Source organism: Thunnus albacares, chromosome 4 (assembly GCF_914725855.1).
Source record: "Thunnus albacares chromosome 4, fThuAlb1.1, whole genome shotgun sequence".
Taxonomy (NCBI): Eukaryota; Metazoa; Chordata; class Actinopteri; order Scombriformes; family Scombridae; genus Thunnus; species Thunnus albacares.
Window position 1 is genome coordinate 37,192,113 of NC_058109.1, and position 14,190 is coordinate 37,206,302.

The 14,190-nt window shown below is 38.4% G+C and overlaps 1 protein-coding gene across 1 annotated transcript; it reads left to right on the plus strand.

The window, feature by feature from the left end:
• Positions 1–1,984: 1,984 nt before the first annotated feature.
• Positions 1,985–13,352, plus strand: LOC122981375 (zinc finger protein 184-like). Its single transcript, XM_044350072.1, has 2 exons — positions 1,985–2,832; positions 12,008–13,352. Exons 1-2 carry the CDS (start codon positions 2,652–2,654, stop codon positions 13,138–13,140), a joined length of 1,314 nt encoding a protein of 437 aa, XP_044206007.1. The 5' UTR covers positions 1,985–2,651; the 3' UTR covers positions 13,141–13,352.
• The last annotated feature ends 838 nt before the right edge of the window (positions 13,353–14,190 follow it).

The following is a 14,190-nucleotide window of genomic DNA, read 5'->3' on the forward strand; positions in this document are numbered from 1 at the left end:
TTCACATGCTCCTTTCACATATGAAAAAAAAAAAAACTTACAAAAATGATCCTGGCAAAAAAAAAGTTTTCACCTGTTTTCACAGGTAAAAAAAAAAAAAAACACTTAGAGAAATGATCCTGGCAAAACTTTTTTTTTTCACCTGTTTCACAGATGATTTTTTTTTTTTTTTTATGGAACTTAGAAAGATTATCCTGGCAAAACCTTTTTTTCCACTTGTTCTTAACTCATAAACACAAAAGACAAAATAAATTAGATCAGACTTAGAAATTGAATCTCCAGAAAAAAAATGTACTCGCTTGCCTTTCAGGGCTTCTGTACAGATAATTTCAAGACTTATTAAAAAGTTTTTTTTCTGACATTCTACAATTTATTTTTTCTTGATTTGATTGTGAACCTCACCTGTGTGTGTGTGTGTCTGTGCGTGTGTGTGTGTGTGTCTGTGTGTGTGCGAGAGAGGGAGAGAGAGTGCAAGCAAAGAAAATAGGCTCTTTATAAAATTTAATGTCATAGGCCATTTTATACAGTAAGGTCAAGTTTTAAAAACTGTTGTAAAGAATAATGTAAGAAAGGAAGTAAGGAAGTAAGAAACTTTCTTACTTCCATGAGGTTTTGGATAAATCCAATCATTGGGTTTATTTTTTTGTACACCATCTTACGGTGAATAAAAAGATTACACCACTCTCAGCAATAGAATATGTATTGTATTCATACATCAAGAGTGCTTGCTGTAAACTAAAATAATATGTTATAAGCATTCAAAATGCACTGCATGGTGTAGCCCTTGATTCCAGCCTTTAATTCTAACCCTTAATGCTTGTGTTACAATGGACACCATCTTATGGTGAAGAAATAGATTACACTCTACAATCAGTAGTCCTACTGTGTTTGTATGTCAAGAGGGTTTGCTAAACTGTATGCTTTAAAACAATATGTTATGAACATCTATGGCACGGGAGTCAAGATGGAAGGGGCATTATACAACACGTAGTTCTTACCAAGCAATCTCACTAGACATTTAGAACATGCTCAAATCAGCATGACAGCACACCTAGCCGTACTCAAATGAAAAAAGCCTCAGAGATTGAGCTAGCAAAGCAGTTTTGTGTTTATATGTGTGGTATTTATTCAGTTTGGGAAATGCTGCAATCTCCAGAAAGCATTGGCTCAAGTTGGCTGGTTGATTCAGCAGGGACTAGAAATCATCTCTGTTGCTAGGTCGTTACTAAGGGTTGGCCTACTTGCTGGAGTAGTAAACTAGGTTTCATTACATAGGAGTCTACTGATGTGAGTGATTGTTTTCCAGGTATAAGTCATACCCCATGTAATCCAATAGAAACGGCAATAACACAAGCAAGAAGTTTTTTATTTTTAGAGCAAACTGCCTCACAATATGAATACATTTCGTTTATATCTTTTATTTTGTTGGTAAATGTTGTACAATCGCAATATTACATGAGAGGGTGTGCTTTACCTTTATTATTACTATTAATGATGGTAAAGCACACCCTCTCATGTAATATTGCTTAATTGTAGTCTTTACATTGTGACTAACCCTATTGTGATAAACTCTTAATAAAACAAACTTACAAATGAAATAAAATAAATTAAAATGACTATGTATCCTTTACAATATCCATAACACTCTTCTATAACATCAATAACTACACAGTTATGCCAAAGCTAGAATCGATTCCTTAGAAAAGATGTGTCATTAATGCCATGCTGAGGTTTATTTTTTATTTTATTTTACAAGGGAATATAAAGATATGCACCATAATATTTTATTTATGATCCTCTGCTGCCACCCTCAGGAATCCTACCGTAACAGCATGCAAGCTGGTTTATCCCAGTCAACAAGCATGAATGACCAGCCTTTACCTATTAAATGGCTGATATCACTACACTCCATATATTTGAACATAAAATCATATGTATAAATAATAAAAATAATAATAACTAATAAAATAACACACATGTGCATACTTGGTATTTTCTCTAGGCTATCCAAACAAACAGCAAAGGAAATCTGTGCTTGATGAGTGTGGTCTGCCCTTATTCTGTAGTGATTGGGTGATTACAGTTCAATTTTATTGACTGAGAAATCACAGGGCGGAGATCATTACCAAATGCCACAACGCGTTTAATAAATGCCACCCGGCGTTAGCGGCGTTTTTAAACGCCGGAGAATTGAGACGAAATGTGATACCTTTGGCTTTCCATATAGGATGGTCACGTGATTTCTGCCGTGGCGAAGCGAGGAGTTCATACATCTTGCCGTGTTACTTTTGCTTTGAAAGGTCGATACAGTGTCGAACAGTCTGCTTCGAGCGTAAAATCACGATCTACGGGTCAGACACTGAACCAGTGGACAAAGCTGTGTGCTCTGTGAGGCGTGAACTGAAAACATCTCAGGGGAGAACCGATATCAGAGTGCGCAGTTTCCTGGAGGGAGATGCAAATACAACAGAGATGAGAGGCGGAAAGTAGCGACCCCACACCACAGGGGTTCAAGTGGACTCTGGCTTTATTATTGCGTAGCAACACGAACCCAAAACAGAGCCCCAATCAGGAAGTGCACCCCTCGGGTCCGGGCCTCCTTTACGGTGATCAGATTTCTTTCCTCTTCCTCGGTTGGCTGTTTCCTAAAAATGTCTACAATCCAGTTACTGAGATCGTTCGTCAGCCAGCGACTGACGGTGGCTGTCGAGGAGATAATCGGGATGTTTGAAAGAACAATAACCGTGTACGAGGAGGAGATCGACCGGCACCGCAGGCTGCTGGGAGCCGAGCAGCTGCCCGCCATCAAGACAGCGTTAAATACCGAAACAGGTTTGTCTTGTTAAAGTAATGATCACGTTTTTATTTTAAGGCTCACCTTTGAACTAATGCCACCTGGTCAGTAGTGACAGATTCAATTTTATGTTTCCATTGCTTTAAAAAAAAAACGGTTAGCTATTGGCTGTCAGGTACACACTTCCCCTGCACCTTACAGAAGCGTCAGACATTGTGAGTAATAGCGGCAACGTTGAAGAACTATCTGTAGAGTGACTGTAGATGAATAACACATAACATTTAAAGCCATAATATATAACTATTCTGCATTAAAATGTCTAAAAATAACTAGACCTACGTTATATGTTATGTTGAGTTATGTACTCGCATTATCCCAAATCTTTCCCACAGTTTTCAAACCCAGAGAAATCAGTGGCTGTGTTCGAAATCACATACTAATGTACTGCCTACTACTTACTCAATGAGTATGTACTGCAGTAAGTGCGTACTAAATGAATGATTAAGTATGCCATTAATGCCATTAAGCAGACAGTTCACACTGAAGTATGCAGCCAAGTATCCCAGAATGCATTTCCCACCAACTGGCAGCAATAGCTGAGATTTTAAAGCAGGCTAAAAGCTGTTGTAATTTTTGCTGTAGCACTGTTAATATGTCACTTTATTAAGTTTATTTTTTCAGGAGAAAACATAATCATGTAGATTAACAATGTGTGGTCAGTTTATCCAAATAACTGCTGTTTGGAAATTTGCTCTAATGTTTTTGGAGATGCGTGGAGCCACCTATGGCTGCTGGACGGAACTAGCTGGTGTTATGTCCCAACTAGTTTTCAAGCTAACTGGTTTTCAAGCTAACTGGTGTGCATCCCTAACAGCAGCAGCTATGGTCTGCCTCTGTCAGCAGATTCGTCACACATTCACAAACATATAGCCTAACTGGCGATTTTCAAGTCGTATCTCATAACTAGTGTGGCAAATATGATTGTATAAGTGAGCATTACAATACAGCCACCAAGAAAAAAAGAAAGCTAAGAAAATATAGCCTAATCTTTGCAAGATCATGTCAAGCTGGATCCGATCTCACTAGAGCAAAAGACTATGGGTGCATCCCAAGTCTCTTAAATTGCATCCACGTTTCCCTCACTTGCGTCTTTTCAAAATTAAAATTAAATTACGTATTAAATTACTATATGTGGAAATAGGAGACTTAATGTTACTAATGGAATAAAAACAAATTAACTTGTCGCAATAAAAGATCCAAATACAGATATATTTGGTTGAAAATCGAATAAAAGAGACGTCTGTTTTTATAAGTTAGGATACAACGGGAGGAGTTTGGGTGTGTTCTAAAAGGGTTTCATGCCGAATTATTGATGAATATTTAATTTCTTTGTTCTAGGGGGTTTAGGTGTTTTGCAGCCTGTGCCCCCTGAAGTAAAGGAATTTGGGGAACTCTAATTCTGAGTTTTTACATGCAAAAACTCACACTTCAAGTCACTGTTGCCTATTATTTCACATTAAAGCTGTAAACACATTTTTTTCATAATGTCCAAGCATTCATGATATTTCTGATTAATAACGTTCCTGCAGCTTGTATTATATTTGTAAAACCATTCAAGAGACAGTTAAGCATATTACATGATTACATGATAAGTCAGTTCTTCTAATAACAAACATTAACCTTCATATTAACACTTCATGATGTCTAAGTATACAACCTGCATTGTTCAACTTTCTCAAACTATCTACACATCTTAAACCATCTACTGAAATAAAGTTTAATACTATAGTGAAAGGAAATAAAATTAGGCATGCTTACGTGATTAGATTACTTTCAGAAACTTACTTTATAATATAAAAGCATTCAATGTGACTATTGTTTACAATAAAAGAAAACTTTAAACTCAAATCCTTCAAACATCTTTACATTCCTTCATACAACTTCATTCTTTCAACACAACTACTTGTCTAATTTAACTAATAAAATATGATTGTCTATGAGGTTAATAGATCACAAGTTAAAATACAAATACATGGTTATCAAACATTCATTAACTCTTCATATAAGGGAATTTAACTCTTGTCAATAAAGGGCAGTATTGTTACCTGTAGTATAAAAGGTTAATAAAATCTAAGTCCTGTATCTCTTTAGTAGATAGTCATACATATATGAAAGTTATACCATACATCTTGTATTTACAGGACAAATAACATGATATAAGCATAATGATTAGACATTTAATTTACATGAATTTCAGGTTTGCCTCAGATTTGCAGGGAGGCTTCCCATAGTCCTCAGGAATGTGGGTTAGTTTATGGCTTTGGTGATAAGAGTTGGTGCTCCATCTAAGGTGGGAGTTGTTTTCCTCTGGTCCAAGTGGCCTTTAGGGTCAGTTCATGCTTTTAGTTAATGTCATAATTCAACTTAGTGGTTTCTTAGGAGGTCTTAGGAGTCTGTAGAGCATCACCTGCCACTTAGGGTTACAAAGGTCAGTTCTGCAGGCCGAGGGTCTGCTCTTACAAACTTAGGAATCCAGGGAGTCTGTCTCTTATTTTTCTTAAGAATCAAAGATTAGTTAACACAATTAAAGAACAAGCGGTTGTCCTCCTACATAAAGTACTGTTATAATAGAGTTAAAGTACTGTTTATAATAATGTTAGCACTTATAATCACTCTGCTAAAGGAGGGAATCTCTGTATGTATGTATGTCCTCTGGGAATCTCTAGAACTGTCCATCCAATCGACTCCGCACTTGGTTGGGGAACAAAGGGAGTACAGCGTTTAATTTGGTGCAATTTGGACATGTGATATGTTTAATATTAATAAACTTTGAATAAACCAACGAGCTTCAGGGCTCTGCCGACTGACTCCAGTATGTCAGGGAGAGACCAGAGACGAGGTGTGATGTGTGTCAGAGAAAAGTGTTCTAGAAAGAGACAAGTAGACAACGAAAACAGAGCTTAAAGGCCTTTACAACACGAAAATGTGAAATACTTGCATGCAAATATTTTGCATTTTCGTGTCAAAACTATTCACACCGGCAGCGATACAACTTTGCGACACAAACACCGAAAACATGAATTTGTGACAGCTTTTTCTTCAGAAAAAATGATGGATTCAACATCATCCAGTGATGATGATCTTCTTCTCCTCACTTGACAAAAGAAGAGGAGATTTTGGGTACATCCCATTTTACAAAGTAGAGAAGGAGAGTTCCACTGCCTCATACAGGAGCTAAAGCTCTACCATGGCCGGTTCCAGACATGTTTTAGGTGGGACAGTTTGAGGTACTCCTGGGGATGCTAGTGCCACCTCTGATGAGGCAGAGCAAGAACTACCGGGACCCTATTGACCCAGAGCAGCGTCTGGCAGTCTGTCTGAGGTAAGGTACACAGGTCTATTAAAATATTAAAATATTATAGCCTATCATCATAAGCACAAAGTCTTTCACAACACCGCCTTATCTATCTATCTCATATCACTCTCTTTTAACTAGATAGTCATTACAAATCAAGCATGTTCCACTGTTTTATTTTTCATTTTACAATCTGTTGATACATTGTTTACATCACTTTTGTGTAGCCAGACACAGGCCTGTTAATTCATCAAAACAAAAAACACCGCATCCAACTGCATAAATGATGATGAGCTCACTGCGCTGTGAGACTGAGATGGAACTGAATCTGAATCTTTTCTAACTGGCTGTCCACAAAAAGAGCAACTTGTTAAGTAAGTGTACACTGTCACACTCCTGGTGTGTGCATGTATGCGTAGGAGCCGTGTTTTCTTTCATATAATTCCTAAACATATAGCCTATTGTTACGACAAGGCTTAGGGGAAACCCTGGTGCAACATGAAGTGTGTGAGACTCCCCTCTTCCCAGCTCCCAAGAACCACCAGCCACAAGTAATTTACATCCCTTTAGGTCTTTATTTAGGATTTCTTCAACTTCAGGGTGGGCTAACAGCAACATAACAAACAAAAGTAACTAAAGTTAAGGAACCTAAACTTACCTACTCAAACCAAAGAAGAACAAAAAGACAAACCACTAACGTAACTTCTAACCTAACAAAAAACAGGAGAAAATTGGATTAAACAAAATTGCTACCCACTCCTACGGCACCTGGGCTGACATTTCCCATGAACAAATTACATATCACATCAGAACATGTTGGCTGGCAGGTTAGTTGGAAGTGGAGAGAGATGAGTCCCGCAGTAGCTGGAAGGAGTTGGCCTTAAGACTGCAAGCCTGGAGGGTAGAACCGATCAGCTTCCTGAAACAACCCACAAACTCACAGTCAGAATTATTCAATCAGCCTCTGCGCACCTGCATCCCACACACACACACCTCAGCAGGAGCCCTACAGAGAGAGATCCACAGCACAGGCACAAAATTAAAGCACATACAACTTACACAGCAGAGAACATGCTCAACTACTGATTTTTATTATTTTGTCAATTTTATTGAAAGTTATTCATCTGTGTTCATCATTCATATTTAGGCTACAATAAGGCTATATGGCTATATTTAGGTTATGTGAATGCACTGCCTGGTGTTGCACCATATTTGTGACCCATCTGATTCTGTGACTTGCAGTGTTGGAAGTAGTACTCAGATCCTTTACTTAAGTAAAGTATCAGTACTTCATTACAAGTAAAAATCCTGCATTTAAAATCCTATTAAATAAAAGTATAGAAGTCTATTAAAATGTTGCTTATACATTGGCTCATCAGTATTAATAATGTATTTTAATATATCATGTACAGCCTGATTTTCTGCAAAATTAGTACCTTAACTTCAGTACTATAAGTTAATTTAGCTGGTAATACTTATATACTTCTACTTAAGTAGGATTTTAAATGCAGAATTTTTACTCAGATCCTTTAACCTAAGTATAGGATCTGAATACTTCGTCCAACACTGCAGGTCACAGTATTGGATGGGTCACCAAATATGGTGTAACACTGGCTCGAATTTGTCCATGATCTCCAGCTTGTCAGGCTTGCAGACCTACAGTACTGTGCAAAAGTTTTAGACACCCTAGATGTTTAGATTCTTATCCATTATGCAATACCATCAGGGAGGTGTCTGATCGGTCCCAAATTTATTCATGACATGACAATGACCCCAAGCATAAAGCTAGAGCAGGGGTGTCCAAACTACATAACTACAGCTCACGGGCCGTTTTTAATTGGCCCATATCAAAGTCTAAAAATATAATGGACTACGGCCCACACATAATATTTGTGCTTAACTGTGTTGTACTTCTTAGTTAAAACACTAGGTGGAGCTACTGTCTTAAACAAGGCAGTGTCTCCACAAAGCAAGCAATCAAAGAAAAAAATTGCTGAGGGTCAGAAATGGCAGACCCAAAGAGACACAAGATTGCTAGCGAGTGCAGAAAATTTCAGACTCAGTGGGAAAATGAATATTTTTTCGTAGAAAACAAGGGAAAGAAGAAAAAACAAAGTTCTGATACACAAATCTGTTTTCAGTTTTTGGACCTTTTCTGTAATGTTTGATTTTTGGTGAAATATTGGATAAGTTACTTTCCACCACTGGTTGTACATGTATATAATTTGTAATAAATTCCATGTTTAATTATTCAAGATTAAATTAAACTCTTAGTGCTTCAAAAAATACAATAAACATACCCAATGTCTTGTTAAATTGCTGTTCATAATATTGATCAAATATCTAGGATTGAAAGGCATGGAAAATGTAAGCTCAGCTGACAAGAATTACAAAAGGAGAAACAGTTTCCTCAATGTTATGAGGAAACTTATTTCACATATGAAACAGGTAACTGGACAGGTAAGTAATGTGCATCTTCAAATACAATATAAGGCACCTGTGCCTTACATTGTATTTGAAGATGCACATTGTTAAAGAACATTAAGGTTAACTGTTTCTCATTTGTTTTTCAAATATTTATTTAAAACATAGTTTCCAGGTGGCCCTTCAACTGCAAAAATGACATGATGCCAAAGTGAATGTAGTGATTTTATTTTCTACTTTATATTAGAACAGGAACATGTACAATTAAAGCTGCAAGCAGCATTGAACGGGCCCTCGCGCCTCTGCGCACGTCGGGCCGCGGCGCAGTTGAAGGGCTTCTGTCACGGGCATGTAGATGTCTTCAGACCCGGGCTGTTTTCAGACAGTGCAAGAAGGAGATAAACATCACTTCCTTTGTCCACTATTTTGCCTGTTGCTGGGACTGCTTTGCTGCAATTTCATAGGGGGCGCTATTCAGCCAGTTTGCATCACTGATAAAATATTGTCATGTACACGTGTTCAGGCCAGGACTCTTATCAAACATGTAAAGTTTGGTGCAGACTGGAGCATGTACAATAGAGTCATAGCAACTTCCTCTGTCATGGTGAAACATCAAATCTCACCGGTAACAGATGAAAACACGTCTTACCTCGATGTCGGTGTGACCAAGTAGGAAGAGCCAAGCTCAAGCAGGCTGTTTTTGTAAGCTTGCATGATGACACGTCATCAGGCCATCACGACGCCCAGTAATCGAGCCACCAGTAGCACCAATCACGTCAATAAAGTGGCGTCTTCTAGGACTTTCTGGAAACTGGTGAATCACAAAGCTTGTCTCCATGGCTCTGGGAATCTGCCTGATTGCACTTCATGTCTGTCGTGTATGGTTTACGGTTTAAATGTACGGTGCCACAAGTACTTGCTGGACAAAGACATGTAACTTTAGTTGTCTGTTATCTAACATTGCATGAAGGAGTTCATTTCCTGTGTCCACTATATGGTGTTAGAAAACACGCATTAAATAAACATCATGTCACTGTATATCAACTGTAGAGCACACCTTGAAAATTTCATGTGAATCAGATGATGTTCTGAGGCTGACTTGCTCACAGCTGTGTCATCAAAATTGTGCACTTTTAACACTTTTAACCCACATGACCCGGTCAAAGTTTGATTGAAATGTGTACTGTCACAGGGCTCTACAGTGCAAGTATTTCACTTGCATTTGTACCTAAAAATAGATATGCAAATTACAACCATAAGACTATATGAAATGCTAGAGGGATTTAAAGTTGAAATGACAGATACAGAAAGTGGCGACGCTAATAAGGCTAATGGAGCGTTAGCTGCAGCATGACTGGAAGGAAGCATAACTAGTTAGCCTCCACTCGGCTCTCAGCTAGCCCCGGCTCTCTGTTTGGATCCAACCAGACCACCGAGCCCTGGTTTTTTATTCAGGTTAAAGTGGGAATAATCAGGGGGTCTGTCAGTCAGTCAAGTGAAATGAAGCCTGTGGAAGAAACACCGGGACCATCAGGGTGAAACAGTCCGTGGAGGAGTTGCTGTGTTTGGCTGCACAGATAGGAAATCCCTCAGCTGACAGGATGTACCACTCTGTTTGAAAAAACCTCTTATTCTCCTCTTTTTGGGTTATAACAGGGGTTGGCAACTAGCATTTTAGGCACATTACCACCACCCTCCGCTTCAGACTGTAGACCAAATATTAAATCCTACACATCAATCCTGTCTGTCTAATAAACTCAAAAAAACAAAAAAAAACTGCTACTCCACCCACTTGGCAGGTTCATTAAAGTTTTAATGCTGAGCTCCAGAACTCTAGTTCGTCCCTCATATATTTTCATCTTTGATCATACTTTGTACAATCTATGCTTGCATGTGTAATAGTTTCCTCAGCCAAGTGGGAAAAAATATTTGCATATATCGGCAATCACCAAAAATGATAGTCAAAAAGTAATCGTATTAGATAACTGTGATGTCAATATTGAGGAAAAAATAATTGTGATTATGGTTTTTGCCCTAATCAAGCACCCTAAAGAGAACATAAATTTTCATTTAAATACACACACACACAGCATTTATGTATGTATGTGATAAATTGTTCTCTTTAATAAACAGTTACTTGAACATTCTTCAGTGTGCTCCTAGATTTCTATGTGTGCTCCTAATTTTTTTCATTTAGGAACACATGTACTCCTTGACAAAAAAGTAAGCATTGAACACTGCTGTCAGATGTGAAGAGATAATAAATAACCGCAGCTGGACACAGAAAAATACTCATATATTTGAATGGTGAGTGTCAGCGTACCGCTAGGTGCTAGGGCCCTAATAAAGGAAAAAATGCAGTACAGAACTACAAATTTTAGTTTTGATTTTATTTTTCTACTGCACTTTATCACTAAACTGTCACTCTCACTCCATTTTTTCCCTTCCCCTCATAGGTCATCCCCACTACTGAATTATACATATAAGACTCATAATTATTGTAAAATAAATAATAACACCAAACTTCATACAAAGTTTGTATATAATGTACTGTATGTATATAGACCTTTCTGCTGTATCCTTCAAAAATGACCTCCATTTAACCGTGACACCCATCAACACACATTCTTCCATTTTAGTGACATAGGTGGCGCTATAGAGCACATTTTGGCACTCTGGAGGATAATTTTTACATTTTATCAAATTTTTCACCAGACCTGATGTGCGTTCCAAATTTGGTGAGTTTTTGAGCATGTTTAGGGGGTCAAATTTGGGGTTGAAGTGGCGTAATAATAAAAAAAGAATAAGAAGAAGAAAGAAACAAACACACAAAATACAATAGGGTCTTTGCCCCTTTGGGGCTCACGCCCTAAAGAAAGAAAGAAATATAGAAACAGAACAGACAAGAGGGTCTTCACCCCTTTGGGGCTCAGGCCCTAAAAAAATCAACAAAGCTATCAACACAACTCATATCAAAGTAACAAAAAAAAACTATATACATATATACACACACACATCACAGCTGTGCATAATGTGAGCTGACATGTAGTGGGTGTGTATGGGGTGTTAAGCCCTATAGTAATGTGTTGACTTAGTTTTATTTGTTAACTGGTTATCCATGCAATTGTCCTCAATTTCTCTTGACTGTAGACCACAGCTTTATAAACTTGGAAACATCCCATGTAAAACAAGCCACGATACATTGAGTATATTCGATATATCACCCACCCTGACTATATTTAAGCACTAATAGTAGTATTTCAGTAAAGTTTGATGAATGATGAATGCCCTGAATGTTTTCACAATCATGTAGTGAACATCTGATAGTGGAACACCCGTAGTCACTGTATTTCAGACATACAGCAGTACTCCTGAGCTTTCAGTTTTCTACATCTCTTTTTATTTTTGGATAATGTGCTTGTTTTTTATTTCAGGTGTGTCTCAGGACATCCGGCCGCTGATCGTCAGTGCAGAGATTCCCCCCGAACAGCAGGAGTGGAGCTCTACTCTGGACCAGGAGGATCCAGAGCCCCCGTGCATTAAGGAGGAGCAGGAGGAAGTCTGGAGCAATCAGGAGGGAGAGCAGCTTCAAGGACTGGAGAAGGCTGATATCCCAGAGTTCCCGTTGCCTCCTGTCACTGTGAAGAGTGAAGATGATGAAGAGAATCCTCAGTCCTCACAGCTTCATCATAAACAAACTGAAGAGTACAGAGAGGCAGATCCGCCAGCCAACAGCTCACCTCAAAAGATGGAAGCTGAAGCTGTTGGAGAGGACTGTGGAGGATCAGAATCGGCCTTTGACTTGGATGTAGCTGGTTTTTTAAAAGCAGCCAGTGATGGTCAGTTTTTCCTCTCAAAGTGTTTTAAAACTGAGACTGAGGATTTGGATGATGACTGGAACCAGATGATTGTATCTCAGCCATTTCCAGATGCAGTGAAAGTGAAAGACAAGGAAGTTGTGTCTCATCACAGATTTCATAATCAGAAAAAACTCTATAGGTGTCCAGCATGTAGCAAAACATTTAAGCACAACACAGCTCTGCAAAGACACATAACATGTCATACAGGGGAGAGGCCATTTGACTGTACTGAGTGTGGTAAGAAATTTAGGCAAAAGGGAAGTTTGCATATACATATGAGAAAACATACTGGAGAAAAACCTTTTAGTTGCTTGGTTTGTGGTAAAAACTTCACCCAGAGTGGAACATTAGCTGCGCACATGAGAATTCATACTGGAGAGAAGCCTTTCAGTTGCTCAGTGTGTAAGAAAAGGTACAATGAAAGAGGGACACTGGTCAGACACATGAGAGTCCATACAGGAGAGAAACCATTTACTTGCACACTTTGTGGTAAAAGATTTAGTGAGAAGGGAAATCTGAATAAACACAAAAGAATCCACACAGGAGAGAAACCATTCAGTTGCAGTGTATGTGAGAAAACATTTAGTTTGCTGTCACACCTTAAAAACCACAAGTGTCCTGGTAAGAAAATCACTGAGGCTGTAGAGCAGGAGCTTCAGCTAAAATGTCCAAAAGTTACAGTGCAATCAACCAGACCAATATTATGAGTCTGTCATTCTGGACGAAAGCCTTCAAGTCAGTGTTTCTTTAGAGTTGGGGATGAAGAGCATTTTATCGAATCTGAATCCGGTGTTAATTCACTTGTCATATCAAATCCTTTTAAATTCCATACCCTCTAATTACGTACATATGTGTGTAACAAAAGTTAAAAATAAGTACAACTCACGTTTTGTTGGCTAATAAGACAGAAATACTACTATTTTGAGTGTCAGCCTAATTGAACCTGAACATGACGTGAGCAGCAGTACATGAAATGTCGCATGAGTCACTTCATGCGTCTTGCTATCTGAGCTCTAAAAAGCTAAGTGTAAATACATCCAAGAAGCATTCAAGATGGATTGATCCAATTGCCCAAACCACCTCAGGAGGTTGTTAGAGATGCACTCTAGCCAGATGTTCAAAAGGTATAAATGCATCTGAGATGTTTAAGCTTTTATCTGATCCCTAATCATTTCCACTGCTGGATGATCTGTGGGTGAGAGAACACTGATTAGTATGGGTGAGGGAACAGAGAGTGAGAGCCTGCGAAGATGATAACATTTTCTTCTTGCTTTTCATTATTATTATTACCATTAGTCCATGTGCTGGTGTTAATTCATGGATAGTAGTGTACATGTTTTTCTTATTCTGGTGAGTGTTTCCCCTATAATAGTAATAGAGGGCTGTCAGACGAATGAGAACCCCCGCCAGGCCAAAAAAATGTTTTTAATGCCAAAAACAATGCCAAATATCAATTAATTTGGAAATCAGTAGTGCTTGGGAGCCTCTGTGCAGCACTGTTCCGAGACGTGAGTCACCCTCTGTGTTGCTGCCTAATAGAGCTTTGGAGCAGTTTTTTTATGAGTGGGTCCCTGTTTTGTTTGTTTTGTGCATGTACACATGGATGACATGTTGCACAGTCCTGCCAAATGGTTTCACTGTTCTACAGGTGGATGTAATACACAGAAATGCAGCGGTGCACCAACAAATGAAGAGAAGACAAGTTAGTAAACACAGATGTAAACCCTGAAGGATTTAAAATACTTAATCAGTTTACA

What these genes read in the sequence shown, in the direction of transcription:
- LOC122981375 (XM_044350072.1), top strand. Translation starts at nt 2,652, where the DNA reads ATGTCTACAATCCAGTTACTGAGATCGTTCGTCAGCCAGCGACTGACG. An exon ending in AGCGTTAAATACCGAAACAG is followed by an intron (nt 2,833 to 12,007) that starts GTTTGTCTTGTT and finishes TTTTTATTTCAG; the next exon opens with GTGTGTCTCAGGACATCCGG.